The 17,001-nt window shown below is 46.7% G+C and overlaps 2 protein-coding genes across 7 annotated transcripts; one reads left to right on the forward strand and one right to left on the reverse strand.

Moving 5' to 3' along the window:
- The first annotated feature begins 513 nt into the window (after nucleotides 1-513).
- On the forward strand, nucleotides 514-11,236 carry znf839 (zinc finger protein 839). Of its 3 annotated transcripts, XM_080293506.1 has the most exons (11): nucleotides 514-1,324; nucleotides 1,361-1,477; nucleotides 5,212-6,282; nucleotides 6,465-6,596; nucleotides 8,481-8,594; nucleotides 8,704-8,796; nucleotides 9,039-9,185; nucleotides 9,268-9,372; nucleotides 9,549-9,648; nucleotides 9,738-9,849; nucleotides 10,060-11,236. In XM_080293506.1, exons 1-11 carry the CDS (start codon nucleotides 746-748, stop codon nucleotides 10,526-10,528), a joined length of 3,039 nt encoding a protein of 1,012 aa, XP_080149632.1. In that variant the 5' UTR covers nucleotides 514-745; the 3' UTR covers nucleotides 10,529-11,236. The 3 variants fall into 3 exon arrangements, with proteins under 3 accessions (XP_080149632.1, XP_080149631.1, XP_026008852.1); XM_080293505.1 differs by having other exon boundaries at nucleotides 520-1,477; XM_026153067.2 differs by having other exon boundaries at nucleotides 520-1,477; nucleotides 9,561-9,648.
- A 98-nt stretch (nucleotides 11,237-11,334) lies between these two features.
- On the reverse strand, nucleotides 11,335-16,908 carry cinp (cyclin dependent kinase 2 interacting protein). 4 transcript variants are annotated; one of them, XM_026153073.2, is made up of 6 exons: nucleotides 16,769-16,908; nucleotides 16,528-16,657; nucleotides 15,526-15,688; nucleotides 15,320-15,449; nucleotides 14,487-14,616; nucleotides 11,335-12,092 (listed from the first exon to the last, which is right to left on the reverse strand). In XM_026153073.2, the coding sequence occupies exons 2-6, from the start codon at nucleotides 16,532-16,534 to the stop codon at nucleotides 11,890-11,892; spliced, it is 633 nt and encodes a 210-aa protein (XP_026008858.1). In that variant the 5' UTR covers nucleotides 16,535-16,657; nucleotides 16,769-16,908; the 3' UTR covers nucleotides 11,335-11,889. The 4 variants fall into 4 exon arrangements, with proteins under 4 accessions (XP_026008858.1, XP_080149634.1, XP_026008859.1 ...); XM_080293508.1 differs by lacking the exons at nucleotides 16,528-16,657; nucleotides 16,769-16,908 and adding an exon at nucleotides 16,464-16,497; XM_026153074.2 differs by lacking the exons at nucleotides 16,528-16,657; nucleotides 16,769-16,908 and adding an exon at nucleotides 16,303-16,487.
- Between the last annotated feature and the right edge of the window lie 93 nt (nucleotides 16,909-17,001).

A 17,001-nucleotide genomic window follows, 5' to 3' on the forward strand; every position in this document is an offset into this window, starting at 1 on the left:
TCACCGATAAAACTCCATCTCCCGCCTTATAATTAATAAATAAACATAAACATTCAGAATTTAATGACCGGAAACGGAAACTCGACGACAGCTGACTGGAAAACAAGGAAACTGGATCAGATTAACAAATATTTTTAACTGGAACAGACGAGTAAAACTGGTGAAAAATGAATGACTGGATTAATTTAACTTGATTTTGTGTATGTGTTTTCTGGAGATACATTTATAAAAGTAAATCAATATAAAGATGAAATTAGTGAAATATCCGGTATACAAAACTCTCTAATCAATCATAATGTGCTGTTTGCTCACAAACAGCTTTTCGTCAAAATGTCTTTATTTTAAAACGCTTAGGGTATCTTTAATGTAAATGCGATTTTATTTTCTATTAATCTTCAGTGAACTAAACTCGGCTGTGATTTTACACACTTTTAAAGTGATTTTAAACTTTTTTAAAGATGACCCACGCCGGATCTTTTCACGGTGAAACACTGGATCCGCTCCGGGAAATGCGCGCTCCCGCTCCTGCTCGGGCTAAGCTAGGCTAGTTCAAATCTCCCCCCGCTAACCGTCAGCGCTCCCGGTATCACTGCTCCCGTTAATGTCGTCCTTCATCCCCGCGGAGCGTTTCTGCTTCGTGCACACACAACGTCCATAAATCAGTATTTATTCGGTGTAATCGATCGATCGATCCGGTTGGTTTCATCCCCCGAGTGTCTGCACTGACTCCAACCTCACAGCCAAAATGGCGGACAGCGAGGGTGACAGAACAATAACAGCCCCGGAGTCGTCGGGGGCCGCGGATCAGCCCCCCACCGCCCTGAGCGCCCAGCCCGGGGACGGCTCACCAGCAACCCCCGCTGCTCACAGCAGCAAGCCCGGGGAGAACGTAGCGGCGGCCGGCAACCAGAGCGGCAATCTGAAGCCCGTGTCCGGCACGGAGGGCGACCAGCTGGGCCACAGTGTACCGGTGGCGTCCGGGGCTCAGCTGGCGGAGCTACTGCCGAGCCAGCCGGAGGAGCAGAGCATTCTGGTGGCCACGGAGTTCACCGACCTGGCTAACACCACCATCCTGTACGTGCAGCCAGACGGCAGTCTGGTGGAGAGCTCCGGGCTGACGGCAGAGGAGCAGCAGGCGCTGCTGGAGCAGCTCACCAAGCAGCAGGTGGTCCAGGTTTCCGACACCGAGGCGGCCCAGCTGCTCCAGCAGGGCCAGCTGATCAAACCGGCTCACAGCGCAGCTCTGGATCCGAGTCAGCTGCAGCAGGTCATCAACCAGGTCACCAAGTCCCAGCAGCAGCAGGTCCAGGTGTCACAGCAGCAGGTCCAGGTGTCACAGCAGCAGGTCCCAAAGCAGCAGATCCAGGTCTCCCAGCAGAACCTGAAAGGCCCGAACAACGCCTCCCAGCAGCTGAAGAGCGTGGCCCAGCAGGTGGCCATGCAGACGGGAAGCTCGATCCCCTTGATCCAGAAAAAGGTGGGTCACATAATAATAAAAATAATGATAATACTACATTTTATTTGAAAGCGCCTTTCAGAGCACTCAAGGACACTGTACACAGCAGAATAATAAAAGCAAGCAATTTACACAATCATAAGACATAAAACACATTTGAAATAGCAGAGTGTTATGTGGGATGAGCTGTTTTGAACAAGTGAGTTTTGAGTCTAGACTTAAAAAGAGAGAATGAAGTGATATTTCTTATATCAGGAGGAAGGGAGTTCCAGAGTCGAGCAGCTGAAAGCCCTGCTCCCCATGGTGGCAAGACGGGGAGAGGGGACAGAGAGAGAAGAAGATCTAAGACACCGAGATGGAATGGTGATCTGAACCAAATCAGAGAGAGGGAGAGATGTCGAATAGCCTTAAATGTATACAGAAGCATTTTGAAATTGATGCGATATTTGACCGGGAGCCAATGAAGCTGCTGCAAGACAGGAGTGATGTGATGGATAGAAGGGGTCCTGATGATAATACGGGCAGCAGAGTTCTGGACCCATTGGAGCTTGTGGATGGATTTTTGAGTAAGACCAAAAAGAAGCAAGGCTATGGACAAGAATGGCAGCGGCATGTGGGGAGAGAAAAGGGCGGCGACGATTAATGTTGCACAATTGAAAATATGCAGACCGAGTGACATTATTGATGTGGGAATTGAAAGATAGAGTACTGTCGAGGATGACACCCAAGCTTTTCACAGAGGAAGAAATGGAGTTTTATTTTTTGATTGAGTATTGATTGTAATAGAGAAACTGTTGGTTCTGGATAATGTTGATTTAGAGCCGACCAAGATAAGCTCGGATTTGTTACTGTTGAGTTTAAGAAAATTAGAAGAGAACCATGAATTTAGTTCGGCTAAACAGAGGGTGAGGGAGGATGGGGGGAGAGCAGAATCATAATTAAACCAGAAAACCAGACTGGAACTATTCATACAGATTATTGTTAGTTAAGTGTGAGTGGAGTTGTGGCAACTATCTTCTTGAGAATTTTTGAGAGGAATGGTAGATTGGAAAAAGGACAAAAATTGTCAAAATTTATGAGGTCTAGACCCGTTTTGTTTTTGGTTTTTTTTTGTTGTTTTTTTTTTTCAATATTGGGGTGACGGCAGCAACTTTGAAGGAAACAGGAACAGTTCCAGTGGTAAGTTAAGAATACAGGGTGGGCCATTTATATGGATACACCGTAATATTAAAGTCATGTTTGTGGCACATTAGTATATGTGAGGGGGCAAACTCCTCAAGATGGGTGGTGACCATGGTGGCCAATTAGAAGTCGGCCATCTTGGATACAACTTTTGTTTTTTCAATAGGAAGAGGGCCATGTGACACATCAAACTTATTGGTAATGTCACAAGAAAAACAATGGTGTTCTTGGTTTCAACGTAACTTTATTCTTTCATGAGTTATTTACAAGTTTCTGACCACTTATAAAATGTGTTCAATGTGCTGCCCATTGTTTTGGATTGTCAATGCAACCCTCTTCTCTCACTCTTCACACACTGATAGCAACACCGCAGGAGAAATGCCAGCACAGCCATCCAGTATCCGTAGTTTCAGGTGCTGCACATCTCGTATCTTCACACCATAGACAATTGCCTTCAGATGACCCCAAAGACAAAAGTCTAAGGGGGTCAGATCGGGAGACCTTGGGGGCCATTCAACTGGCCCACGACGACCAATGCACTTTCCAGGAAACTGTTCATCTAGGAATGCTCGGACCTGGCACCCATAATGTGGTAGTGTACCATCTTGCTGGAAAAACTCAGGGAACATGCCAGCTTCAGTGCATAAAGAGGGAAACAGATCATCATGTAGCAATTTCAAATATCCAGTGGCCTTGAGGTTTCCATTGATGAAGAATGGACCCACTATCGTTGTACCCCACATACCACACCAAACCATCACTTTTGTTGTTCCAACAGTCTTGGAGGGATCCATCCAATGTGGGTTAGTGTCAGACCAATAGCGGTGGTTTTGTTTGTTAACTTCACCATTCACATAAAAGTTTGCCTCATCACTGAACAGAATCTTCTGTGTGAACTGAGGGTCCTGTTTCAATTTTTGTTTTGCCCATTCTGCAAATTCTGTGCGCCGATCTGGGTCATCCTCGTTGAGATGCTGCAGTAGCTGGAGTTTGTAAGGGTGCCATTTGTGAGTAGCTAATACCCGCTGAAGGGATGTTTGACTAATGCCACTCTCCTGTGACATGCAGCGAGTGCTACGCTGTGGGCTCTTGCTGAATGAAGCTAGGACAGCCACTGATGTTTCTTCATTAGTGACAGTTTTCTTGCATCCACATTTTGGCAAATCCAACACTGAACCAGTTTCACGAAACTTAGCAAGCAGTTTGCTAACTGTAGCATGGGAGATGGGTGGTCTCGTAGGGTGTCTTGCATTGAAATCTGCTGCAATGACCCGGTTACTGCGTTCACCAGATATCAACACAATTTCGATCCGCTCCTCACGTGTTAACCTCTTCGACATGTCAATGGCTGTGAACAATGAGACACTTATAGATAACTCATGAAAGAATACATTTACGTTGAAACCAAGCACACCATTGTTTTTCTTGTGACATTACCAATAAGTTTGATGTGTCACATGGCCCTCTTCCTATTGAAAAAACAAAAGTTGTATCCAAGATGGCCGACTTCTAATTGGCCCCCATGGTCACCACCCATCTTGAGGAGTTTGCCCCCTCACATATACTAATGTGCCACAAACAGGACTTTAATATCACCAACCATTCCCATGTTATTACGGTGTATCCATATAAATGGCCCACCCTGTAGATGATTAATTTTAAATCTTAGTGGCGGCCGCCATTGCCGCAAACTGGAGTTTGGCTGAGCCGCGCTATGAGTGTAGAGTGTAGCTGGACTATTTGAAAGCAAAATAACAGGTCTTTGAGGGTCAGAAATCTGGCTGATAAGCAAGTGGTCAAATACGTGACACAGTAATTCACAAATAAATTGTTCAAAAATCATACAATGTGATTTTTGGATTTTTTCTTTTTAGATTCTGTCTCTCACAATGGAAATGCACCTATGCTGAAAATTGTAGACCCCTCCATGATTTCTAAATAAGAGAACTTGCAAAATCACAGGGTGATCAAATACGTATTGACATCACTGTATGAGGGGAAGCAAAGAGGGTAGACAGGCCTTGACCAGAACTGTAGGAATGGGGTCTCGCTGACAAGGAGAAGGTTTTGAATTACAGATGAAATCTGAAATATCAGTGACAGAGGGAAGTTGGAAAGCAGAAAGCAGTGTGATGGGAGTGGAATTGCAAATGAAGAGCTACATGGAGGAAGATCCATGCTGAGAAAGTCCAACTCGATTGGGGCCTGGACAGGTGATGCAGGTGAGGCGTGACAGCAGCAGCTCGCAGTGGGCTGCCGTCTCCATGTTTATGAACATGTTTACCTGCTGTTTACTTAACCACACGGTTAGTTTTTCAACTTCAGGTTCAGAAACATAAAAAACGGGTTTGGTTGTGAATTTTCACATTTGGAGCCCTTAGAACTTTTAAATGCTTCACACTGACATAAGAACTCATCAGTCCATTTTCATTATCCATACACTCTTCAGGAATCCTTAAACCAACTTCTTCATCAACTCAGTTTGTGATCTTAATGTTGCCATGGTAAAAAATCTCTGAATAATCACACTCATCGTGTGTTTTGATCTACTTTCTGTGTGTCTGTCCTTCCAGTCGGAGCCCGTTAGGATCCAGATCCAGGTGCCTCCCAAACAGGAAGTGAAGCCTGGCTCCGCCACCCAGCAGAAGTCGGTCACTCAGCCGCAAGTGAAGCTGTCAGCCAATGGCAGCGTGAGCAGCACTCAGATTATCCACATCCAGCCCGTGGTTGGTCAGGAGGGTCAGCAGTTCTTCCTGCAGCAGAATCCTGGAGACCCGCCCATCCAGCTGCTGCTACAGAGCCCCGCCCCCGTGGTCGGCTCACTGCTACCATTGGTCCACAAGCTGACAGGCCAGACGGCATCAGTTGCCTCCAGCGTAGGTCAGAAACCCACGGCAACACCAATCAGAGTGTCCACGGCACCCACTGTTAAGACCCCAATCCCTTCAATAATTAAGACTCCACCCACTACTGTGGCTAAAACTGTTAGCTTTCCATTAATTAAAACACCTGCTAACGGCACGATGACTGCTGCCCGTAAAAGTCCCATTAAACCACCTGTCACAGTCACGACAGTCCCAGTACAGACCGCCGCGCCTGCTGCACAATGTGTCACGGTGGCCACGCCCTCTACAGCCCCTCCCACTAAGGACAGAAGTGAGCAAAAAGAGAAGGAGAAGAAGGCAAAGAAGAGGGAGAAAAAAGCAATGAAGGTCCAAACCCGGTCCGGGCGGGTCTCCAGACCACCGAAGTACAAAGCCAAAGACTACAAGTTCATAAAGACAGAGGACCTCGCCGAAAGTCACCAGTCCGACTCAGACGACTACTCTGACATGAGCGTGGAGGAGGAGGACGGCGAGGGCAGCAGGAAGGATGGCGCCACGCCCGGCAGCTCCCTCACCTACAGCCACAAGTCTCGGTCCCACCGCTGCCAGACCTGCGACAAGGCCTACATCGGTGCTGGCGGCCTGAACCGCCACTACAAACTGAACCCGACCCACGGGGAGCCAGAGCCACCTGGCGACCCACCGGGTCCAGACAACAGCCAATCAGAGGAAACGGCAACAGTCGGCGTCAATGAGGAGGAGGAGGAGGAGGAGGAGAAAAATAAGGATGACAAACCTGCGGCCACGGCAACAAATAAAGTGAGAAATCATCCACCAATCACAGCAGAGATCTGTCATCCTACAGTTTATTTTCTTATTGTCTGTACAGTTAATAAGCTGTTAACTAACCAGCTAATTATGGCTGGTTAGCCCTTTCTGGAGATCAAACATTCAGGATAATAACAGCTGTCGACAGTAAGCTGACTGTTGTCCGTCTGCAGGTGGAGGGGGGTCCAGCAGCAGCTGTAGGACTCAGAGGCCTCCATCATCGGGGCCCCGGCCGTCCCCGAGGACGAGGGCGAGGCAGGGGGCGGGGACGAGGGCGGGGACGGTCACTGGGGCCGCCTCCTAAGGTGAGATTGCTCATGGAGTATGAAAGTGATGAACGGCTGCCGGTGAGAGTTCATGTTACAGCTAGCCGGTCATCATCGTTCCCAGACTGTGAAAGTGCCGTCGCTGTTCTGTTGTAGTTGAAGGACTTCAGCTTTTCAGCTCTTTGTTCTTGTTCAGGGAGAGAAATTTGCTCCCTGCAACATTACAGTCGGGCTCAATGTCTGCAGTGGAGAGCACACAGGTGACACTGCGAAGCAGAAGCTTCTTCCTCTTTGAGTGAAGAACAAAACTCCAGCTGTGACTCAGTTCATTTTTACTCCTGGCACAAACAACTGCTGCTTTGTAACCCGCTTCAGTTCACTCACTTCACCTTGCGTGTGCTTCAGAGGTCCCTGGCAGAGAGTGCACTGCTGCCTGCTCCTTTGTCACTTCACCTGGTGTTCCAGGTGTGCTTTATCCCAATTCAAAATAGAGCTGGGCGATATAATATTTTCTTCATATCACGATATGTTTTTTTTAAAATTTCCAGGCGATAACGATATCTATCACGATATAAGCCAAATAACTATATTTGTAAGATTTAAATGTGCCGTTGCTCACAAGTAAAATGTGAAATAATCAGCAGCTTGTTTTGATTTAAATATTTATTTCCCATAATAAGTTCAACAGGGTAGATGTACTTAAGGAACATGAGACTTTTTCAGATAAATAAAGGCAAATATTGCAAACTACACAAAAGGCAGCCGCTAAAGCGTTTAAGTTTCAAAATAGAACAAACGAAACAGACTAAATTGTCAATTCCACTTAGAAACAAAATATTAATTCTAAAAATAAATCTTAGTTTGTTTTACAGAAGAACAGACAAAACTGACTAACTTTTGTCAATATCAAATAAACTGAGAACTAAAAGGAAATTCTCAATCTCCCCTCGTTGTATAGCTTAGCTTTTCAAACTGTTTTAACAGTTACTTTAGTCTGACAAAAGACGAATGACGAATTAGCGCTTCCAGTCAGAGCCTGAGCATGCACCGCTTTATTGTATTTCCAGACTTGCTTTCGGCACATTTACAGTGCGCGCTACTCTGTTTTTTGTCAGACTTGAAATAGCTGAAATACCTTCACACTACGGAACTTCTATGGCTCTTCCGTTCGACAATCTCTCCGCATTGGAACCATCATCGGTTTTCTCTTCGCTCACGCTCAGTTGATTTTTCTCTAGTCGCCACACTCGTTTCCTCCATTACCCGGGCGGCACGGCGGCTGGCTGCTTCCCAAACAAATACACATGTGCGGCTTGGCACTTGTGCTGTACGTAACAAGTCACGTGACGCTGCGGCTGTGATTGGTTTGGCTCTGCACTACTTAATGTGGATTGGCTGTTCTTTTTTTTTTTTTTTAAGAGGACAAGAGACGAGGCCTATCACAATAGTTAAATTTTTCTATCGAGAAAAAGTTATTTCGCAACACATATCGTGATCGTTCTATCGCCCAGCTCTAATTCAAACTAAAGTACTTTCATCTCTCAGAAAACTCACATTTCTCAGAAACATGGGCTCTGACACATTTACAGTGAAGCTGCATTCATGCACGCACAGACACACTTGAATTGAAAAAGGATAAATGTTGCCTTCAAAATAAAAGCAACAAAGTAGTATCGTCCTACAAAATGGCAAAACACAGTAATCATTCTTTGTACGGTGTCTGCGATGGGACAAACGGCACAATATGCGACCTCACGCGCTGTCGGGGATGCTTTGCTGTAAATAGACCTTTGTTCAACTCTTATTAGAGCTTTGACTACATCTGTCACTTGTCCAGGTGAGCTCACCTGTACAGTAGTTTGCACAGAAACCTCGTCCTGCTCTGTTAGCACTCAGGTGAATCTGATTGCTCATTTTTCGCAGGTGACTGTGGGCCTCGTGAGTAGGAGAGGTCGTCGTGGTCGACCTCCAAAGTTGGGTGTTACCATGGTAACAGCAGAGCAGCAGGTAGAGAGAAGACGAGAGCGTCTAGAGGAGGTAAGGTGGAGGAAGCAGCTCCTTTCAGAGTAAAGGTCTTCAAAAATATTGATTTATGTGTAGTCACCTAATGCGCTAACACCTGAGTGTCCTATCACGTCGCTCACAGGTGGTGGAGCAGTGCGAGGATGAGGAGCTGATGGACATCGTTCTTCCTCGTCTGACCAAAGTGATGAGTCTGTGGGAGCTAATGCTGGCAAAGGTACGCACACACGAAGGACAAACCTTTATCCACACCTGCCAGGATCTGTGACATCATCAGGGGCTCAGAATCAGAATACTTTATTAATGCCAGAGCAAATTATGTGAGCACAAGACAGTGGAGCATGTTATTCCAAACAGCTGACAGTTTAAACTGAGCTGCTCTCTCATCGCACTGACTCTTATTTTCTCTGTAAATGATGTGCAGCTATTGCAGTGTATCATGTGCCCTGGCTGTTCCAGGTGGAGCGCGGCGGTCTGGGTCGAACTCATTTCCCAGACATTTACCGTGAGTTCGAGTCCCTGCAGGCTCAGGTGAGGCAGGCCGCCCAGGATTACATCAGCAGCCCGCAGGGTGGAGCCACGCCCCTGGAAATCAGGAACATAGAGGTGAGGCCCATGCTGACATCAGAACGCCTGTTACAAGTGGACCCTGCGGCGTACAGGTGACCCAGACCGTGCTGTGTTTCAGGTGGCCAGGTCTCTAGGGATCCTGGACGAGGTGAACAGGATGAAGGTGGTTCCTGGAGCGTCTCCTGGCTCCAGTTCAACAAATAAGAACGTGCGATACATGGAGGTAAGCACACCTGCATCCAAGTTGTTATAACAAGATAAGCCTACGTCCCCGCACGGTCGGGCGGTCAGTCTAAGCAGCCAATCACAGCTTTAGAGTCGTAGCTGACAATGAGGTCGACCACAGCTTCTCACTGAGGTTTACCTGAAGATTAGAGGTACGGTTCTAATCCGCATCAGTCTCCTTCCCAGAACTCTAAGATGCTGCCGCCATCCAAGAGGTTCAAGATGGAGAACAGCGTCCCCGTGCATCACAATGGCCTCGAGACGCCAAAAACAGGTATGGCTGGAATGTCCTAATCTACAGCTAAATTACAGATAAAACATCTATCTCTGCTTTCTTAATCTCTCTGCATGTCGTCCGACCAGGTGGGACCGCGGTGACCTCTGTGACCCCTCTGAAGTCCTGCTCGGTCTCTGTCGCTCCTCTCGTGATTCCAGAGGGAACCAGACTGTTGACAGTCTCTGCTGACTCCTCCAGGTGAGCTGTCTCTACCTCCTGTTTGCTGAGTACATGTGCATGGTAGCCACGCCCTGAGGTGACGATGTGATCACAGGTTACCTGTGAGGTCAGGGTTTCCGTAATGTGGCGAATGTATTTTTACTCGGCCATTTCTAGAAAATCGAGTTCAGGTGAGGTCACTTGTGGAAAGCGCTCCTGTCTCACTGCACTGCAATGTGTTTCTCACAGCTCCTCACAGGCTCCCCCTGACACCCCTATGGAAGTGACCCCAGGTGAGGACCATGACATCCACCAGGATCAGGCGTCAAGCTCGACAGACATCGGACCCCGGGTGACGGAGCTGGAGAAAGCTCTGGGTTCAGGTCCCAGTGACCCCACGAACACAAAGTCATCTGAGCCCACCCCTACAGCCGGATCTGTCATCAACCCTGAATCCAGCCTGATCCAGACTCTAAGCCCCTCCCACCCTGAGTTGGGCCCCACGGAGGCCAAAGAGGTGCAGGAGGGCGAGGAGATCTACATCCAGACGGAGGGGCTGACGGTGCAGCTGGCAGAACCGGGCTCAGACGGGATTGTGATCGTTAACGGGCCAGATGGAACCACCATGCACATTCAGACCCCGGAGGGCGTGCCGCTGGAGGCGGTCCAGGCCCTGCTGGGCATTGAGGCGTCCGACGGAGCCAAAGCCCCCCAGTAAACACCTGGACCGGAACCAGCACCTGGTCTGTACCACGCTGACTTGTAAGGTGGAGTGAGGCAGTGCTGCAGACAGACGTACTTGACACCATCCTGCACCTTCGGCGCCCCCCTCAGGTTTCTGCTGGACTTTACAGCTGTAGTAAACACTGCCACCTGCAGGGGGCGCCTGCTCTGACTCCGCCCTGCTGAGGACAACAGGACGAACAACTCCGTTAACCTGACCCCAGACCGTACCTGGAAACTTAGGTCCGGTCATTTCTGGTTCAGACTGAAGCTCCTGTTGATGATGTTCGCCATGACTTCAGAAACCAGAGGGATGGCGTCATGGCGACAGGTGGTTTCACCTTCATCCAGGTGCAGTAGCGTGTTCTGCAGACTCCGGGCTCTGTACAGTGCATCTGATTGGCTCGTTTAGTGCCACCTGTGATGATGTCATCAGCAGCCTCCCTGGTTTCCTGGACTCCTGATTGGCTGTGAATGTGTAAACTTTGTGTCTGGACTCGTTGACCGTGAAGTGATCCGTTGGATGTTCATATGTAGATAAAGTTTAAAAAGTTGCACTATTTTATTACTTTTTATAAAATTCACACAACACGTTCTCCAAACGGGATGAGAACATTTGGAGAACCGACACGAGAACAGAGGGAAAAAACGTTGTCCTGTTCGAGTGTTTCCTGTTCCTCCCAATAAACTAAGCTGAACTCCACCCACCTCAAAGCGTCTGTGTTCTCACGCACACACCTGTCAACCCTCTAACCAGGGATGTCCACCTTGTGCTTCCACTGAAAATTTAAAACACACACAGCAGATTTGAAACAACTTTATTGTACACTTTTCATGTGTACAAAGACCTCCGTCTTTATTTCAGGCACATAAACGCATCACATCCATAAAGGGCGGGCTGTGGGCTTCAGCACCCAGACGCCATCGCTATAGGTGGCTCATGCAGAGTCTGACCAGGTGTGTCACTTCCGGTTTGAACAAACTTGCCATCAATCCGTGATGTAACAAGAAAAAACAAAAACGCTTCAAACATAACATCGCCACGGCAACCAAACCCTTGAGCGGGTAAGTTCTTTGTGGAGATGTTTAATATTAATGATGTCATCAGAATTAAGCCACACAAGTACAGGTGAGGCGACAGGTGAGCTCCGCTGTGCTGATGACAGGTCACGTGTTGATCAGTTTATTGCCTGTGATCTCAAACAAAAAAGGGGCTGAGTGAGTCTCCTTCATCGAGGTGGAGCCAGGGTCACACCTGCATCAGGTTTAATGGATGATCAATAGAGTCACTCATCAGTCTGGCGTTCCTCTGTTGCGACTCTTTCATGTGCTTCATCTCCAACAGGGCTGATGGTCTCACAGTGGGCGGTGCCCAGTCTCCAGCAGCAACGCCTCCAGCCTGAGTCTGCTCTGCGTGGGAATGAACGGCTGATGGAGCCAGCAGGACAGAAAGACCATGCAGAGGTCAGAGGTCACCGTGTGAGCCACTTCCTGTAGGATTGTCTGCTTTAAGAGGAGCTCCTGACGGAACGAGTCGAGCAGCACCTGAGAGATTTCACCTGAAACACAAATTAAACAATCACCCAAAGGGATCACAGCATGCAGCTCCACGACAGGACAGGTAGTGTGCTGCCTCACTCAGGGGCACGTTACAGGAAGCAGGTTCAGTTACAACTGAGTCTTTTAACCTCGAGATGAGGGAGAAAGAGAGTTAACGTCGACTATGAGACAGTAACCATGGTAACACTGAACCTAACTGTATGCTGGCAGGTATTTTTTGCCTGACTCCTCCCCTCCTGCTGCACCTGAATCAGCTGACTGACCTCAGATTCATGAAGTTGGAGCTCGGGGGAGACAGTCTGCAGAAGTCTTTACAAACGCTGAAGTCTCACATTTATGTTAGTTTGTTATTTTTGTGTTTAGCACGAAGCTCTGACAGTCAATCAGTAATCAATGTATCAGGACAGAGACAGTGATGACATCACAGATCTATCATCTCCGTGACTCTGTGGACAGTGACGCTGTCAGTTTCCTACATTGCAAACGTTTACTGTGTTACACTCTAATCACCGATCGATCATTTATCATAGTCACCGCTGGAGAATATCTGAGTGAAGATGAGTTCAGATGACTTTTAGACTCTTAAACTGAGACCGTGACGTTTCAAGGCTGCCGCAGACAGTCTGATTGTAATCGGCAAAGTTATTATCGTTAACGAAAACTAACGAAATAACGAAAACTAGAAGTGAAAAAACATTTTTGTTAACGGAAATAATCTTAGTTAGTTTTCCTTTTTTTGTTTTTAACTGAATTTATAGCAAAAATGTGTTTAGTTTTCATTGATGTGTGCGTGTCATACAATAGTCAAGGGTGAAAATGAAGTTTAGTTTCCAGGTTTTTTTTTTCTTGCCGTGTCTCATTATGCCAGCAGGTGGCAGTACGTTAGTCGAGTCGTCTGTGCTGCTCCGTCCACGCGCAGAATCATGTCAGGAAAAGTCGGGAGAAAGCGCCAGAGTCCAATTTGGGATTACTTTGAGTATGACTGTGTTTTGGATAAAGCACGTGTCTTGTAGTGGAAAGAGACAAATTATGAGGGACATTTCTAAAGGGAAAAAATCCCACAAACCTTAAAGTGCACTTGAAAAGCTCACACAAGAAGACTAACCTAGCTTACCTTGAGAAGGTAAGGGAGCACACTCAACCCTCATCCCCAGAAAACAGAAGCTAACCCCAGGCAAGGCAGCGTGATGCATCCCGAGACAACAGGACGGGGATATCTACATAACTATGTGAGTCAATTGCCTTCAAAAAGTTTATCAATTCACTTGAACCAAAATTACGAACACCCGGTGGTGCAAGAGTTAATAGTCTCATTGGGGCCAAGATATACATTTTATAGTTGCCTGGTATCAATGGTTGTTCATCTGCCTTTATTTATTTATTTATTTATTTTTTATTTATTTAAAGAACCCATAGGTGGGAATGTGAGTTGTCTGTCTCTGCGTGTTAGCCCTGCGACAGACAGGCGACCTGTGCAGGGTGCAGGGTATGGTAGCTGGAATAGCAACATACCCAAGGATAAGCAGAAGAGAATGACTGATATGATGAAACTGGGATTTTGTTACACTTAATTATTGCAAACAACTAAAACTATAACTGAAACTAATCAAAACTAAACTGAAACTAAGGATTTTCAAAAAAATAAAAACTAAACTAAACTAGCAAACAATTGGTAAAAACTAATTAAAACTGATATAAAATTGAAAATCTGAAGTCAAAACTAAATCAAAATAAAAACTAATGAAAATTGCAAAACTATTAAAGCCCTGGTAATCGGATTACATTTCAGTCCCTGAATGTCATCTAACCACATTTTAAAGGTTCCGAGTCTGAGCCTCGACATGTTTGGATCTGCTTCAAGGAATCGCAGGCTCCGGAACAGATCCAAAATGGATTCGGATCACAGATTCAGACCGAATCCGGTTCCAGCTCATCCCGCGTGGCTCTATTTGGATCGTTTACAGCTTCTGCATCTCTGACTTCAACCTTCTCTGCTCAGCGTGCGGGCAGCTGAGTGAAAGCTGAGCCACATTTGTCTTTTATCGTTGGAAACTTTGATGTTTTACTCAATGACTGTCAGACAGCCATCGTTGATCATGAAGTTGATATGAGATCAGATTATAATTGTTGACACAATTTAAGCATTTTTATCCTATAATGGCAGAATTAATGGAATTTGTTAGTGTTAGCAGAAACCGCAGCAGAAACAATTGAATAAAATCTGAGTAGAGGGCGGATCTGGCTGGAGGCTGTTGCTATGGGCAACTAATCTCACAGCTCCATCAGTAAACTGTGGCTGAATCATCGGATTTAAAGTGAAACGTAAAATTAAGATTAAGCTTCATCTGACCAGTCCTAGCTGCTACACGGTTTCCATCAGCCACGCTGCTCACCAAACTCGCTGGTGCTCCAGCTGTGAAACAGAGGAGTTTTTCTTCCTTCGGCTCCAAACTGAAACGCCTCCAGATCCTCTACTCCACGCTGTGATGTCATCAGACGAGCCATCTTCGTCACCACAGCAGCCTGACAGGAAACAAGAAATGATGTCACACAGTGTTAGAGGTCTTGACGCATGCTCGATGAGCCAGGTAAGCGAATCCCAAAAAGTTGATTCTGTCACTTGGAAGAGTGACGAAATGTTTCTCCCACTGAAAACGCCGCGTCCTCATGAACAGAATCAAACCTGATCAGCCTATCAGAGCAGAGCTCCTTCATCGGTCACATGATACGTGTAAAATGCTTGTCATATGAGCATGCTCAGAGGCTCCAGCAGAACACTGATAGCCTCCTTCCTGATTCCTGTTATTGATTATTATCTTGCTTGATTAGCTCTATCTGGGAGTTCAGGTTTAACTGATCCAGCTCACTCAGAGAAAGATGGGAAAAGGTGAACCTGATGATGGCATCACTTTAAATCAACAAACTGAGATTCAGTTTAACTTCGTAAAGCAGTTGTGCGCATCAGCCCAAGGAGGAGGAGCCTTAATCTGTGTCACATGCTCAGTCAAGATCAATACTGATCAGCTTTTGTTCAGTGGTCAATAAAAGACTCACACAGACTTTCTTTTGAAAGGTCTGTGTGAGCTTTTACTCTCCGCACTCAGATTGTTGATCACTGATGGAGCTGCTCTGTGTGTGTGTGTGTGTGATTATTGATTGGATTCTGAACCAGTGTTTTGTTTTTGTCTCTGAAACTAAGTGTAAATAAAGTTTTTTGAAGCTTCACCATTTTGTCAACGATTTCCTGCAGTTTGAGACATTTGTCCTGCAGCTCGGAGGCTCCGCCCACGTGCTGTGATGAGGAAGAGGGTGGAGGCGATGAAGAGTTGTTGAGCAGCAGCTGATCGCTCTGAGCACTGAAAACAGATTTCAGATCGATCAATCACATGATCGATCAACACCTGGCATTCCTGAAATCATCAGTAAACTGACCGCCTCATGTTGATGATGCTCTCCACCGCCATGAAGCCATCCTCATTCAACCTGTCCCACCGCAGCATCATGTTGTGCCAGTCGGCAGCGTTGTCTTTGATCTTTCTCGCACTTCCTGTGATCGCAGCAGACTTCCTGTTTGCTGACGTCACTGAGATGTCACCTGAAAACAGAGTCACGTGATTTTGTTGTTGATGGTTTTAGTGACAGAGCGTGCAGGCGACACAAGACAATCCATAAAACCTGCGTAAACCTCGGTTCTCAACGTGCAGCTCGCCGCCTCACAGCGGCCTCTGTCACTTCCTGTGATCTCACAGCTCAGAACGTGACAACATTTCTAAACTTTTTGTAAAAAAAAAAAGTCATTTAAAAAAAACAAACAAAAAAAAACATACAAATGTCAAAAATTTTAATAAAATGAAGTAAAGCAAATTAAAAACAAACAAATATGAGCGGCTCCTCGTCACTGACCAATCAAAGACATGATGCTACTTTAACATGTGCAGCCTTCAGGAAGTCACCTCATTGCATCATTCAGCTGTCAAAGGTCAACCGTAACTAACCCTAACCCACCATGAAGCCAGTCCAACATATCCAGGATTTCTTGCCTTGTCTGGCTTCACTGACCTCATCCACTGCAGCCAGAGGTCACTTCATCCAGCTAACTCAGGGTTTACCTGACTTTAGCCGGGTCAGGGGGTATTTCACCATGGTAACGCTGCCGGTCTGAAGCGATAATGATTCCTGCTGGTCAATAATCGATATCAAGCTGCCCACCTTTATGGTCCACGTGACTCCAGGCAAAGGTGAAATCCTACAGGGACCTCAGGTGTATACATATGACGTCACTCTTTGTTGTCGTTTTGGTCTCTAAGCTCTGACCCTGAGCGCGTGATCGCTGATTAATAACGGAAAGGCTTCCGCCAGTCAGCTGATACCTTTTGCTGCGCGTGCCATCGATCAGCTGGTTAGTCACGTGTGGATCGATTATCAATCACCCACCTTCCATCTGATCGATCAGCTCCGACCAGCTCCACCCGCTCAGCTTCTTCTTCGGCGGTTTTTCTTCCAGTCGTCTTCTTTGACCGCGGGTGTCTGGTTTCCGGTCTCGGCACTCCTCAGGTAAACTCACCTGTGCGCGAGAAGCAATGTTCTGACTTTAAACTGATTTTCTGCTCTTACACGTGACTGACGATGCAGCCTTTTCAATTCTCTGACATGCGCAATAACGTCTGAAACTTACTGGCCGTGACGTCAGCACTGGGACCGGATGTTGTAAGTAAGTGTCACTGCGCCTGCGCTAACACTGGGACTGCCGTACTTTTACTGACTCTCTTTTTCTGTGGAGATCTTTTAAAATCTGGCGATAATCAATAATATCACGTAGGCGCAGGCAGAGTAAGAAGAACTGTTGGAGCTGACCATAGACACGTTCTCAGCTAATCAAAAAGGCGGTGTTGCGGCTGTGATGACGTT

The sequence above is a fragment of the Astatotilapia calliptera genome, chromosome 19, assembly GCF_964374335.1.
Source record: "Astatotilapia calliptera chromosome 19, fAstCal68.1, whole genome shotgun sequence".
NCBI lineage: Eukaryota > Metazoa > Chordata > Actinopteri > Cichliformes > Cichlidae > Astatotilapia > Astatotilapia calliptera.

Coding starts and splice junctions, on each gene's coding strand:
- znf839 (XM_080293505.1), top strand. CDS start 746: ATGGCGGACAGCGAGGGTGACAGAACAATAACAGCCCCGGAGTCGTCG. Junction 6,283..6,464: donor CGGCCACGGCAACAAATAAA/GTGAGAAATCAT, acceptor GTCCGTCTGCAG/GTGGAGGGGGGTCCAGCAGC. Junction 8,797..9,038: donor GGGAGCTAATGCTGGCAAAG/GTACGCACACAC, acceptor TGGCTGTTCCAG/GTGGAGCGCGGCGGTCTGGG.
- cinp (XM_080293508.1), bottom strand. Junction 14,617..15,319: donor AGGAAATCGTTGACAAAATG/GTGAAGCTTCAA, acceptor GTTTCCTGTCAG/GCTGCTGTGGTGACGAAGAT. Junction 12,093..14,486: donor CTGGAGCACCAGCGAGTTTG/GTGAGCAGCGTG, acceptor TTTGTGTTTCAG/GTGAAATCTCTCAGGTGCTG.